General features: G+C 44.8%; 1 protein-coding gene across 1 annotated transcript; it reads right to left on the bottom strand.

Moving 5' to 3' along the window:
* Positions 1 to 584: 584 nt before the first annotated feature.
* Positions 585 to 12,604, bottom strand: LOC111885130 (uncharacterized). The gene is made up of 5 exons (XM_023881412.1): positions 12,277 to 12,604; positions 11,834 to 11,899; positions 11,522 to 11,734; positions 11,283 to 11,425; positions 585 to 827 (listed from the first exon to the last, which is right to left on the bottom strand). The coding sequence occupies exons 1-5, from the start codon at positions 12,602 to 12,604 to the stop codon at positions 585 to 587; spliced, it is 993 nt and encodes a 330-aa protein (XP_023737180.1).
* Between the last annotated feature and the right edge of the window lie 1,371 nt (positions 12,605 to 13,975).

Here is a 13,975-nt window from a genome sequence, read left to right as displayed (position 1 = left end):
TTATAACATTTGGCTCCCCAAAACAAACACCTCACGAGATATTATGGATTTTAGGGATACTATTCATATTAATTTTTTACTATTTATTTATTTAATAAACGGGTGTTACAATATCTTTCGTATTCCCACATGCACATGAGACATAGAACTTAAAAGTGAACATTTATCCACCTAGGTTTGTTAAGTCCTAAATACATGTATAGATTTGATTGATGCCATTTACCTACTAAAAGACACTTAAAATGTATTGGATAAGAAACATTATGAAAATATAATTTGAATTGTTTGTGGTAATGGAGTACTTGGTAAGGGCCATTTGTTGTCCGGAATTGGATTCCAGGAATGAAATGTAACTAAAGAGGGAATCCCTTGTCAAGCAATCGAACACTCATACCTAAGGCAATTGATCCTAGATCAATTCATTGCGAAAGGAAAATCAAAAAAAGCCATTAGGAAACATCTACACCTCGAAAATCGCTTTTGAAAAACCAGTTTCTCCTTAGCTTTGGTGGAAATATTGGATCAATACCCATTTCAATAAAAATCTCCTTAGCTTCAACAATCGCTTTTGAAAAACCAGTTTCTCAATGATCCTTAAAGTGCCCAATCAATTTGTTTATTTCTGTAATAGCATTATCAAGATGCATATCCTTTGATTGTAACTTCTTACTCTCAATATTCACATGGTTTAGTACTTCATACCAAACAACAGTTGATACCAAAAATTCAAAGTCACTAAGTTCTTTTTCTGCTAGTGACATTGCTTCACTTGCAATTGCAACATCATAATCTTTTTCTCCAACTTGAAGTAAAGATTCCCGTACATCCTCATGTTGCAGTTTAATAGCAACCCTCAGCAAAACACATCTCCTCCCTGATCAATCCGCTCAAAAGAGTCCGATCTTTCAATTTTCCACTCCACAACTGCAAATGCTACCCGTCATTCAACCCAGTGCCGCATCTCCACTATCCACCCTCACGAACGATGACCAACGGAATTCCCAAGCAATAACCCATAACCAAACCCACAACCTGCCAAAGGTCGAATATCGCATCGGAAACTGCACAAGGCTACCGGTACCAAAACACCAAACTATAATCATGCCAAACCTGCGAAACAACGAATACCGCATCGAAGTCCACACCAGACACCAGCACAACCAATACGCCACATTCAACACAAGCTACTCAAGACATCAAGAGAGCATCATACCCGCAGCTGCCTCCGGCACTGCTCCGTCTCCCTCTGCCGCAAGCCGATAAGCACGACCCTGAGCCCTTGGGCTCTGCTCCATCCTGTCCTCCTCCTGAACTCCTCAAGGTGGCCGATGCTAGAGCCTGCACCGGTCCTGCAGGGAACTGTGGACGGTTGACCCTCAAATGTCCAACCTGCCGACACTGATAACAAATCCTGAAATCCCGAATTGGCACTGACTGCCGACAATCCCGTGCACCATGCCCCTTCTTTCCGCACTTGCGGCATGCACCACTGGGCCAACAAGCTCCGGTGCCATCTCTCTCTCACACTTCCCACAAGTGTGACCGCTCCGATCCCCCATTCTAACGTCTACGGTCAAGGACCGTTTCGGCTCCGACTGCGACTGCATCGGGGCCTGCCTCATCTCACGCAACTGCAACTCAACCTCTAACTCACGCCACATGGCGGCCTCCTGCGACACCAACACGGTCTCGCCTCTGCGCAGACACGAACTGTCTGATGCCCCCCCCCTTGAGCATACTCGGATATCGGGACATCTGAGCCTGCTCCGAAGCGAACTCAGGGCAAAACATCGCCCTCTCAATAAACATCCCGGTGCTCTCAGTCACCGACTCCAAATCCTGCTTCAGCTTAAAGGACTTCCGAGCCAATTTCTCCTTTTCATCCCGCGGAACATAGCGAGTACTGAACATCCCTCTGAATTGATCCCATGAAACCGCAGCCCTCTGCGCATCGGAAAATGACCTCGTGGTCAATCTCCACCAATCCTTCGCCCCGAGCCTCAACAGGTTCAGAGCACACCCCACCCTCTGATCAGCAGGACATAAACTCGTGGAGAAACACCCCTCCGTGTCTAATAACCATCTCATAGCAACAATCGAGTCCTGAACTCCATCGAATGTGGGAGGCTTCTCATAATAGAAGTCCCGATACTGAAAACCCCGACTAGCCCCTTTCTCTGCCGTTGCTACAGCCGCTGTAACCGCCGCGGCAGCCGTCTCTTGCGAAAGCCGCATCTCGCTCATCAAACTACTTCAATCATAGTGGTCCCGATCGACCCAAACAATTCTGGCGACTCAGCCCGCAACAATGCAGCAACCTCATCACGCCGGATCTCGCGAATCCTCGCATCCCGCTCGTTCGTGCTCGTCCGATCGATAACCGGATAACAAGATAGCCACAAGCATCATCCACTACGAACCCTGGTACTCATCCCATGACATCCCTCCTCAGCATGCTTCGGTGTATGGTACCTGAACCATAGCACCACTCCTCAATCTGCTCCAATGTATATCACTCGAACCACAACATCTATCTCAAACTGTTCCGATGTATGGTGCCCTGACCATAACATCACTCTGTATCCACTCCGATGTATGGTATTCGAACCATAACATCACTCCTCAATCTATTCCTTAGGACCTTCAGAATGCCCCCTGTATCAAGTATGGGTCCTCTGCTTTCAGTAGTACGGGCCCATACTACCTGCCACATCTACCCATACTTTCCACACGGACCATCCCAGAGTTCCTAAGTAGCTGATAAACCTGCTCTTTCACCCCATCTCATCGCGCGTGCTCGCTTTCCAGCGAAATCCTCTACTCTACCAGCGCACTCATCTGGCTAGGTTTACTCCCTAGTCCCTTCCGCTGTCCTCCCACTTCTTTGCTATCAGCTGCTGAAGAGTTCCTAATGATGCCAGCCCTCTACCGCCTGAGTATCGTCATACTCACTTAGTAGCTGACTCCCATCATCGACAACTCCACAAAGCACAAAGCAAGCAGCATTCGAGCATTGAAGCATACATAGGACTCCCCATCTGTGGTAGCTCCACCTTCTCGGCTCATCCTCGGAAGTACCTCTGTACCCCGTAGCTTTACCCCTTGTGCGTTCTAACTAGATACTCTCACTCATCACATACACACAAAAGCATAACGCACATATAACAGCAAACCCTAGACTAAGGCATCACAAATCAGGCCACTCTAGTCCTAAGATGTGAAATACCTAGCCTGTCTCTAGCATGCAATAATATCTCATAAAATGCATAATAGATATTTCATAATACAAAAGTAAGAGTATTTTGGGAAATCACCGTTTGGCTCTGGCTGATTGTACACACTGCTCTTTCTTGCTTTCTCTTTGAACTCTTATTCACTTTTAGAAAACCATTTATTTGAAAAACTTTTTCTTACTTCCTCAGTTTGAGTCCAGATTTACCCGTAGGCGCGTCCGAATCCCTCAAACCAAGGCTCTGATACCAATTTGTAACACCAAAATTTCAAAAAACAAAATTTTCATTTAATTAATCAATTTTAATATTAAAGACACTTGTTTAGAAACTTATTCACATTCGAATTACAAAACGTAGTTTCATTTCCATTATAATAGAAGACCAGGATCCTCCAAAACACAACTCTTTCTTCGGTGTGTACAATCGAACCGTTGCCATCCCGCGTTACTGTAAGAACCTGAACAACATAACATAAACAACGTAAGCACGAAGCTTAGTGAGTTCCCCAATATACCTTACGCACCTACGCCTTCCGGCCCGGACCTTTCGGTCCACATAACATTGCCTTCCGGCCCGGATCTTTCGATCCACATAACATTTCCTTCCGGCCCGGATCTTTCGATCCACATAATATATATCGCCTTCCGGCCCATACACATGTATAACACATAATACAATTACTCTAACACATAAAGCACATATATCATATATCATACCTAACCTTTCTGTCACACAATACCTTGCCTTCCGGCCCATATATAAGCATGTATATCACGCGTAGCAGCTAACTTTCCATTTATAGCATATAAACATAACACATAACATACTGGACCTTCCGGTCACACAATCAAACCCTTCCGGGTGAAGTATAGTGAGAAGACTCACCTCGCGGTCACTAGAAGATAGCAACTCCTAAAATCCCTTGCACTTGATCCTCCGAGCTGCAAGCTCCCTGTAACATCATATATCCCTTATTTAATACTTCTATCTTCCACGTTAACTGACCCTAAGAAATCACACCAGTCAACTCTGGTCAACAGTCCATTGCCAGCTCGACTGGACTCGGCGAGTTCCCTGGCGACTCGGCGAGTCTGGTCGTCCTTCAATCCTCTAAGATTCCCCTTCTACTCGTCGAGTATCCTCTTTGACTCGACGAGTCACTCCTGGAAGAATCGCGGGGCCACCCCGACTCCACTCGCCGAGTCTGAAGAACAACTCGGCGAGTCCCAGTGAATCTTCAAGCTACTCGCCGAGTCTGATCATCCGACTCGGCGAGTCCACGCCATGCAGTCGATCGAACTGCTTCCTGAGATACATATATTCCCGAAAAACACACTCATGGGACTTCTGGACCTCTAATCATCCTATTACCAGGGTATAAACTTTTGTATAACAACATAACAATCCATCTAGACTCCAAATGGGTTTCACAAACCCTAAATCCATGCACACATTCACATAACAGGAAATAATCCGAAAGATTACCTGAATCATGCACTCTCAGTGTCCCCAAGCCTCAAAACGTGATTCCCTTGCTGTCCCATTAGCCAAAACCTTCTCCTTCTTGGACAATAACTTCCTCAAATCACCAATGATCTTCAATCCTTGTTCTGGATGCCCACAACCGATTTAGGACCCTTCTCAGTCGGTCAAAAGGCGAACAATGGAGGCATAGGATCCCTTATATACTTCCCAACTGAACGGCTAGGGTTTTCCACTGAACAGCGTCGACTCGCCGAGTCCATACCTGGACTCGTCGAGTCCAGTCGCGAATCCGCGACCAAATCTGCGACCCTACTCGGCGAGTCTGGATCCAACTCGCCGAGTCTCCCCTTTAAAACACCCCAAAATGCAATTTAACAATACTTGAGATTTTGGGCTGTTACAATTCTCCCCCACTAGAATTAGACTTCGCCCTCGAAGTCTCACTCTGAAAATAGCTCTGGCTGTTGCTCCCGCATCTCACGTTTCGGCTTCCCTAGACACTACCGATCTCTCCCGAGACCGCTACTGAACCAATACCAGAGGTACCTCCTTGTTCCTCAGAACCTTGATCTTCCGATCTCCGACGGCCGCTGGCCTCTCGACGTAACACAGGCTCGCTTCCACCTAATCGTTCTCTAGTAGAACCACTGCTGACTCATCCGCTATACACCTCTTCAACTGCGACACATACCAGTGTCATGGATCCGTCCCAATTCCGTTGACAGCTCCAAACAATAGGCCACCCTTCCTACCTTCGCACCTTCACGAAAAGACCCAACATACCGGGCCCCCCCCCCCATTTACCCCTCTTCCTAAATCGAAGCACCCCGTCAGAAATACGAAGTCGCTGACCTGAATCACATACTCGTAACGACGTCTGCCTGCATAACTTTCCTGTTAACTCTAGACAATCACTAACTCTCTTTAACCTGCTGAGTCTGCTTTGTCAACTAAAGTACGAACTCTGAACTGCTCATCACTCTCTGAAATCGGAAATTACCCAAGATGCACTCTGCTCCAAATCTCGATCACTCAACCCATAAGGGTTAGGAAACCCTGAACCACCGGATCCCCGATCCAAAGCCCACTTTGCCCATTCCGGACCGACTGAGAGATCCGTTCTCCCTCTCAGACCAACTCTCACAAGTTCCCTCTTGCCATCACATACACATACTGAACTAGTCCCAACACCCGCAGGTGGAAAGACCCGATACACTGATGATATCCTCGAACATCTCCCAAGATGAACCACCACATCCACCCTACACTCTGATCAGATTCACACTGAGAATTTAAAATTTTCTCTCTCCATGCATCCCTTCTGAGCCTCAACAGACATCCCAACCGGATGGGTTTCTACTCCACTGCCGCAAACACGATGCTCAAAACCATACTCGAAATACTCTAACCATAACTCTGCTCTGCAGCCTTCACTTTCGTGAACTTGCACCCCCTTCGGAGTTACATACCCTCCTCTTTTCCTTTTCCACGGAACCCTCTTGAACATAATGCCACTCCAACCGGTGCCACGGTGCTCGCCCCAAGCGACACCACCCTTTTTGCGTAACTGCTATTCACATACTCTGGTTCTCATCGCAGGGGCTCTCAATCCCATGCACTCTCTCCACTCGTCAAAATCACTGCCTCCGCTAAACAAGATCAATAACCCGGGGCCAGACCTTCCAATGCAATCACACTGCAACATACGCGATCCGCAAGTCTCAAACTAATCCAGCAATACCAACAGAGTCTCCAGTATGACTGGACCGACTCTCATAACACATACTAGCCACTCGAGGCTATATCTCTGTGGGTCCGTACACCCAACTCTGCGAACCCTCAGGTTCTAACTCTGGGAACCTTCCGGTTCCAGCTCTAGGAACATGCACAACATAATCCCGTGGGATTAATGCAGTACAACCATCACGTACCTCAAACGTACCAATACTCTGATCGCGAAATTCCGATTACTTACTCAAGCTTGATCCCGACCTCCTCTCAGGCCTCCACAATCAAATGCCCTAGGTCTGTATCTCGCCCCGCATACTCACACTCGCTCTCGTCGGCCTATACTTTGCGCTGACAAACACTGCTGAATCCCAACAGCTAAGCACTCTTACATACTCATCGATCTCCCGGAGAATTTTGCAATTCTCCCCCACTAAAGCACTGACTAACTGCCACCGATCGTCATTAACGACCTTCCAGAACCATCCTGCACAAAGAGAACATTTACCCACTGACTGCTTCCCACAAGCGTAAGCAACCCTCAGCAAAACACATCTCCTCCCTGATCAATCCGCTCAAAAGAGTCCGATCTTTCAATTTTCCACTCCACAACTGCAGATGCTACCCGTCATTCAACCCAGTGCCGCATCTCCACTATCCACCCTCACGAACGATGACCAACGGAATTCCCAAGCAATAACCCATAACCAAACCCACAACCTGCCAAAGGTCGAATATCGCATCGGAAACTGCACAAGGCTACCGGTACCAAAACACCAAACTATAATCATGCCAAACCTGCGAAACAACGAATACCGCATCGAAGTCCACACCAGACACCAGCACAACCAATACGCCACATTCAACACAAGCTACTCAAGACATCAAGAGAGCATCATACCCGCAGCTGCCTCCGGCTCTGCTCCGTCTCCCTCTGCCGCAAGCCGATAAGCACGACCCTGAGCCCTTGGGCTCTGCTCCATCCTGTCCTCCTCCTGAACTCCTCAAGGTGGCCGATGCTAGAGCCTGCACCGGTCCTGCAGGGAACTGTGGACGGTTGACCCTCAAATGTCCAACCTGCCGACACTGATAACAAATCCTGAAATCCCGAATTGGCACTGACTGCCGACAATCCCGTGCACCATGCCCCTTCTTTCCGCACTTGCGGCATGCACCACTGGGCCAACAAGCTCCGGTGCCATCTCTCTCTCACACTTCCCACAAGTGTGACCGCTCCGATCCCCCATTCTAACGTCTACGGTCAAGGACCGTTTCGGCTCCGACTGCGACTGCATCGGGGCCTGCCTCATCTCACGCAACTGCAACTCAACCTCTAACTCACGCCACATGGCGGCCTCCTGCGACACCAACACGGTCTCGCCTCTGCGCAGACACGAACTGTCTGATGCCCCCCCCCCTTGAGCATACTCGGATATCGGGACATCTGAGCCTGCTCCGAAGCGAACTCAGGGCAAAACATCGCCCTCTCAATAAACATCCCGGTGCTCTCAGTCACCGACTCCAAATCCTGCTTCAGCTTAAAGGACTTCCGAGCCAATTTCTCCTTTTCATCCCGCGGAACATAGCGAGTACTGAACATCCCTCTGAATTGATCCCATGAAACCGCAGCCCTCTGCGCATCGGAAAATGACCTCGTGGTCAATCTCCACCAATCCTTCGCCCCGAGCCTCAACAGGTTCAGAGCACACCCCACCCTCTGATCAGCAGGACATAAACTCGTGGAGAAACACCCCTCCGTGTCTAATAACCATCTCATAGCAACAATCGAGTCCTGAACTCCATCGAATGTGGGAGGCTTCTCATAATAGAAGTCCCGATACTGAAAACCCCGACTAGCCCCTTTCTCTGCCGTTGCTACAGCCGCTGTAACCGCCGCGGCAGCCGTCTCTTGCGAAAGCCGCATCTCGCTCATCAAACTACTTCAATCATAGTGGTCCCGATCGACCCAAACAATTCTGGCGACTCAGCCCGCAACAATGCAGCAACCTCATCACGCCGGATCTCGCGAATCCTCGCATCCCGCTCGTTCGTGCTCGTCCGATCGATAACCGGATAACAAGATAGCCACAAGCATCATCCACTACGAACCCTGGTACTCATCCCATGACATCCCTCCTCAGCATGCTTCGGTGTATGGTACCTGAACCATAGCACCACTCCTCAATCTGCTCCAATGTATATCACTCGAACCACAACATCTATCTCAAACTGTTCCGATGTATGGTGCCCTGACCATAACATCACTCTGTATCCACTCCGATGTATGGTATTCGAACCATAACATCACTCCTCAATCTATTCCTTAGGACCTTCAGAATGCCCCCTGTATCAAGTATGGGTCCTCTGCTTTCAGTAGTACGGGCCCATACTACCTGCCACATCTACCCATACTTTCCACACGGACCATCCCAGAGTTCCTAAGTAGCTGATAAACCTGCTCTTTCACCCCATCTCATCGCGCGTGCTCGCTTTCCAGCGAAATCCTCTACTCTACCAGCGCACTCATCTGGCTAGGTTTACTCCCTAGTCCCTTCCGCTGTCCTCCCACTTCTTTGCTATCAGCTGCTGAAGAGTTCCTAATGATGCCAGCCCTCTACCGCCTGAGTATCGTCATACTCACTTAGTAGCTGACTCCCATCATCGACAACTCCACAAAGCACAAAGCAAGCAGCATTCGAGCATTGAAGCATACATAGGACTCCCCATCTGTGGTAGCTCCACCTTCTCGGCTCATCCTCGGAAGTACCTCTGTACCCCGTAGCTTTACCCCTTGTGCGTTCTAACTAGATACTCTCACTCATCACATACACACAAAAGCATAACGCACATATAACAGCAAACCCTAGACTAAGGCATCACAAATCAGGCCACTCTAGTCCTAAGATGTGAAATACCTAGCCTGTCTCTAGCATGCAATAATATCTCATAAAATGCATAATAGATATTTCATAATACAAAAGTAAGAGTATTTTGGGAAATCACCGTTTGGCTCTGGCTGATTGTACACACTGCTCTTTCTTGCTTTCTCTTTGAACTCTTATTCACTTTTAGAAAACCATTTATTTGAAAAACTTTTTCTTACTTCCTCAGTTTGAGTCCAGATTTACCCGTAGGCGCGTCCGAATCCCTCAAACCAAGGCTCTGATACCAATTTGTAACACCAAAATTTCAAAAAACAAAATTTTCATTTAATTAATCAATTTTAATATTAAAGACACTTGTTTAGAAACTTATTCACATTCGAATTACAAAACGTAGTTTCATTTCCATTATAATAGAAGACCAGGATCCTCCAAAACACAACTCTTTCTTCGGTGTGTACAATCGAACCGTTGCCATCCCGCGTTACTGTAAGAACCTGAACAACATAACATAAACAACGTAAGCACGAAGCTTAGTGAGTTCCCCAATATACCTTACGCACCTACGCCTTCCGGCCCGGACCTTTCGGTCCACATAACATTGCCTTCCGGCCCGGATCTTTCGATCCACATAACATTTCCTTCCGGCCCGGATCTTTCGATCCACATAATATATATCGCCTTCCGGCCCATACACATGTATAACACATAATACAATTACTCTAACACATAAAGCACATATATCATATATCATACCTAACCTTTCTGTCACACAATACCTTGCCTTCCGGCCCATATATAAGCATGTATATCACGCGTAGCAGCTAACTTTCCATTTATAGCATATAAACATAACACATAACATACTGGACCTTCCGGTCACACAATCAAACCCTTCCGGGTGAAGTATAGTGAGAAGACTCACCTCGCGGTCACTAGAAGATAGCAACTCCTAAAATCCCTTGCACTTGATCCTCCGAGCTGCAAGCTCCCTGTAACATCATATATCCCTTATTTAATACTTCTATCTTCCACGTTAACTGACCCTAAGAAATCACACCAGTCAACTCTGGTCAACAGTCCATTGCCAGCTCGACTGGACTCGGCGAGTTCCCTGGCGACTCGGCGAGTCTGGTCGTCCTTCAATCCTCTAAGATTCCCCTTCTACTCGTCGAGTATCCTCTTTGACTCGACGAGTCACTCCTGGAAGAATCGCGGGGCCACCCCGACTCCACTCGCCGAGTCTGAAGAACAACTCGGCGAGTCCCAGTGAATCTTCAAGCTACTCGCCGAGTCTGATCATCCGACTCGGCGAGTCCACGCCATGCAGTCGATCGAACTGCTTCCTGAGATACATATATTCCCGAAAAACACACTCATGGGACTTCTGGACCTCTAATCATCCTATTACCAGGGTATAAACTTTTGTATAACAACATAACAATCCATCTAGACTCCAAATGGGTTTCACAAACCCTAAATCCATGCACACATTCACATAACAGGAAATAATCCGAAAGATTACCTGAATCATGCACTCTCAGTGTCCCCAAGCCTCAAAACGTGATTCCCTTGCTGTCCCATTAGCCAAAACCTTCTCCTTCTTGGACAATAACTTCCTCAAATCACCAATGATCTTCAATCCTTGTTCTGGATGCCCACAACCGATTTAGGACCCTTCTCAGTCGGTCAAAAGGCGAACAATGGAGGCATAGGATCCCTTATATACTTCCCAACTGAACGGCTAGGGTTTTCCACTGAACAGCGTCGACTCGCCGAGTCCATACCTGGACTCGTCGAGTCCAGTCGCGAACCGCGACCAAATCTGCGACCCTACTCGGCGAGTCTGGATCCAACTCGCCGAGTCTCCCCTTTAAAACACCCCAAAATGCAATTTAACAATACTTGAGATTTTGGGCTGTTACAGATTTATATCTAAAAATTTCTTTTTCACTCCTTGGTGTTTTCCTTTCATGTTTTCCCCATTATCATAGCCTTGACCACGCATATCATTAATTTGAAGACCAAGAGAATTTAACACTTCAAGTGTAATATCAAATAATCCTTTTCCGGAGGTATCATCAACATTCAAAAAACCTAAAAAAGACTCCTCGATAGTAACAAAATTATATGATAACTTTAAATACCTCACTATTATATTCATATGTTCTTGGTGATTTAAATTGGGAGTACAATCAAGTTTGATTGAGTGGTACTTTGTTTTCTTTATCTTCTTTATAAGTTCTTTTTTAATTTCTTCAGCTAGCAAAGATATTAGTTCATTTTGGATTAGGTGGCCAAGATAATGCACATGAAGCCCTTCACTTGTGATCCGTTGGACATGCTCTTTGATAACCGGGTCAAACTCTTCCAACATTTCAATGACACCAAAAAAATTTCCATTACCTATTAAATACAATTAACAAATAAGAAGTGGAATCAGTTATCATAATTTACAAAAAGATTTTTGGTCGTACTGGAACAAAAAATACAATTTATAGTTACCTTTTTTATACAACTTATCATTGGATCCATGAAATGCTAAATTATGTTTAGCAAGAAACTTCACTACTGCAATAATTAGTAAAAGCACTTGTTTCTAGTGATCTCTTTCTTTCTTGAACTATTCATGTTGAACTTTATCAATTATTTTGTTCAAGTTCAATCTTTTATGCATGTCAAACCACTTATTCCTATTTGTAAGATGATCCAAAGAAATTTTGTGTTCTTTAACCCTAGTGGTAACATGGTGCCAATCTGCATAACCTTCACCATCTAATTTTCCTTTCGAAATCCCTTTTCTAAACACTTTACAAAAAAAACAAAATACCCAGTCTAGCTCTTTCGAATATACTATCCATTTTCTATCACACTTCTCCAAATTCGATAAAGTTCTTGTATACAAAGCTGCAGAAAATCCTCTAGTGAACTTATCATAGGTACCATACATAATACTGTTATCTCTTTAGGACCTTTCTCAATAAAAAATTTAATCTCATCAGAGTTAAGTTTTTCCCACCTTCTTAGATCATATATATCAACAAGATCTTTAACAGGCTCATGCTCTTCTGTCTCTTCTACTTCTACATGCTCTTGCTCTTTAATGTTCTCTTCAACATGCTCTTTAATGTGCTCTTCAACATTCTCTTCAGTGTGCTCTTCAAAAGGTTGTCTATGGATAAACTTATCTACAACACCGACATCAACCTTTCTATTTTCTTCATCTGGTTTTCTCTTTTTACGTTTTTGATAACCGAATGGTTGCTTAGACTTCATCACTACAAGTTCATAAGTTTCAACTTTCAATATTCAAGAAATTCGAATAAACATAATTTGATAAACAATTTTACAATAAACATAAACTCGTAATTTAAACTACTAAACTGGTTTCTATGAATCTTAGAAAATAATTCATTCATTCACTATTCTATTAAACTGATTTCTATAGTAGATAAACTGATAATAAAATATTAAATTCATTCAATAATATTAAATTCATTAAATATTCTATTAAATTAATAATCTATGAAAGTATGAATCATTCAAGTATTCAATTGACAACTATAAACTTGATAATCCTCAATTACTCATAAATATTACCTGATTGGTTGATTAGCAGGAGGTAAAATCAGATGATTAACCCTTGCATGATAATACTCAATTTCTCATACAAGATCGTCAACCCTTGTAGAATGAGTGAATGGTGCTGAACCGTTGAGTTGTTGTCTTGCTGTTGCTGAATGCTTCAATCGGTGAATCACTTTCACAATTCACCCTTCTCTTGTCTTTGCCGATCGCTTTTTTTTAAACGAACAAACGAGTACTAGTCGATGATCGTGAATCATGATGTGGCTTCCCGCTTCAGTTCGTACCTTCGTTCAATCGATCAATTCAGATTAATAGGCTGCAAATTGCAGATTGCATACACTACAAAATAAAATTTTGGCCCCTTAAGATTTTGAGCTTGTTCCAATGCCTATATTGCACATGGGCTAAGCCAGCACTAAGTGATTGCGTACTTCTATGTGTTTTCGATTGTGTGTGTTCGTACTTGCTTGTGTAAGTGTGTGATTGTGAACAGGAGTCAGAATGGATTAGAGAACCATAATAGTAAGTAGAGGAGGATGTCGTCCCCGAGCAATCAATAAGGAAGAAGAGAAGAGAGATTGAGGAAAGGATAACATTACCTTCGATGTCAAGTAATGATGAACGCAACATCAAATGCGAGGAATTAAGCTCCAATTGAGGTTTTTCGAACCCTAATCACTCCATAATCAATCAAACTTTGGGGAAATGACAATCGAATCTTCAATTGGGAAAAATAGGGCTTCAAACTTTAGAGCACAGTACTGAAGTGAATGAAGGAGAATGTGGTGATGTTCGATGCGGTAGCAGCGCCAGGAAGAATCACTGATGGAAGACAGAAAGCGAGGTAAGGATGGTGGTGGTGGTCGATGCAGAGAAAGGAAAGCGAGGTGAGGTTTGTATAGCGTAACTACGTAATGGAGATGATAACCACATTTTGCATTTATTTTTTAGAATTTTACCCTCAACTAATCGTACTAAAGCTATTACCCCTTCATCTTTTAATCATTTCCACTAAGAACCTTACTAGGATTGTTATTACTCCAAACCCCTTTATACCAA

This window comes from Lactuca sativa, chromosome 2 (assembly GCF_002870075.4).
Source record: "Lactuca sativa cultivar Salinas chromosome 2, Lsat_Salinas_v11, whole genome shotgun sequence".
In the NCBI taxonomy this organism is placed as follows: Eukaryota; Viridiplantae; Streptophyta; class Magnoliopsida; order Asterales; family Asteraceae; genus Lactuca; species Lactuca sativa.
This window is presented reverse-complemented; position numbering and strand designations above follow the sequence as displayed.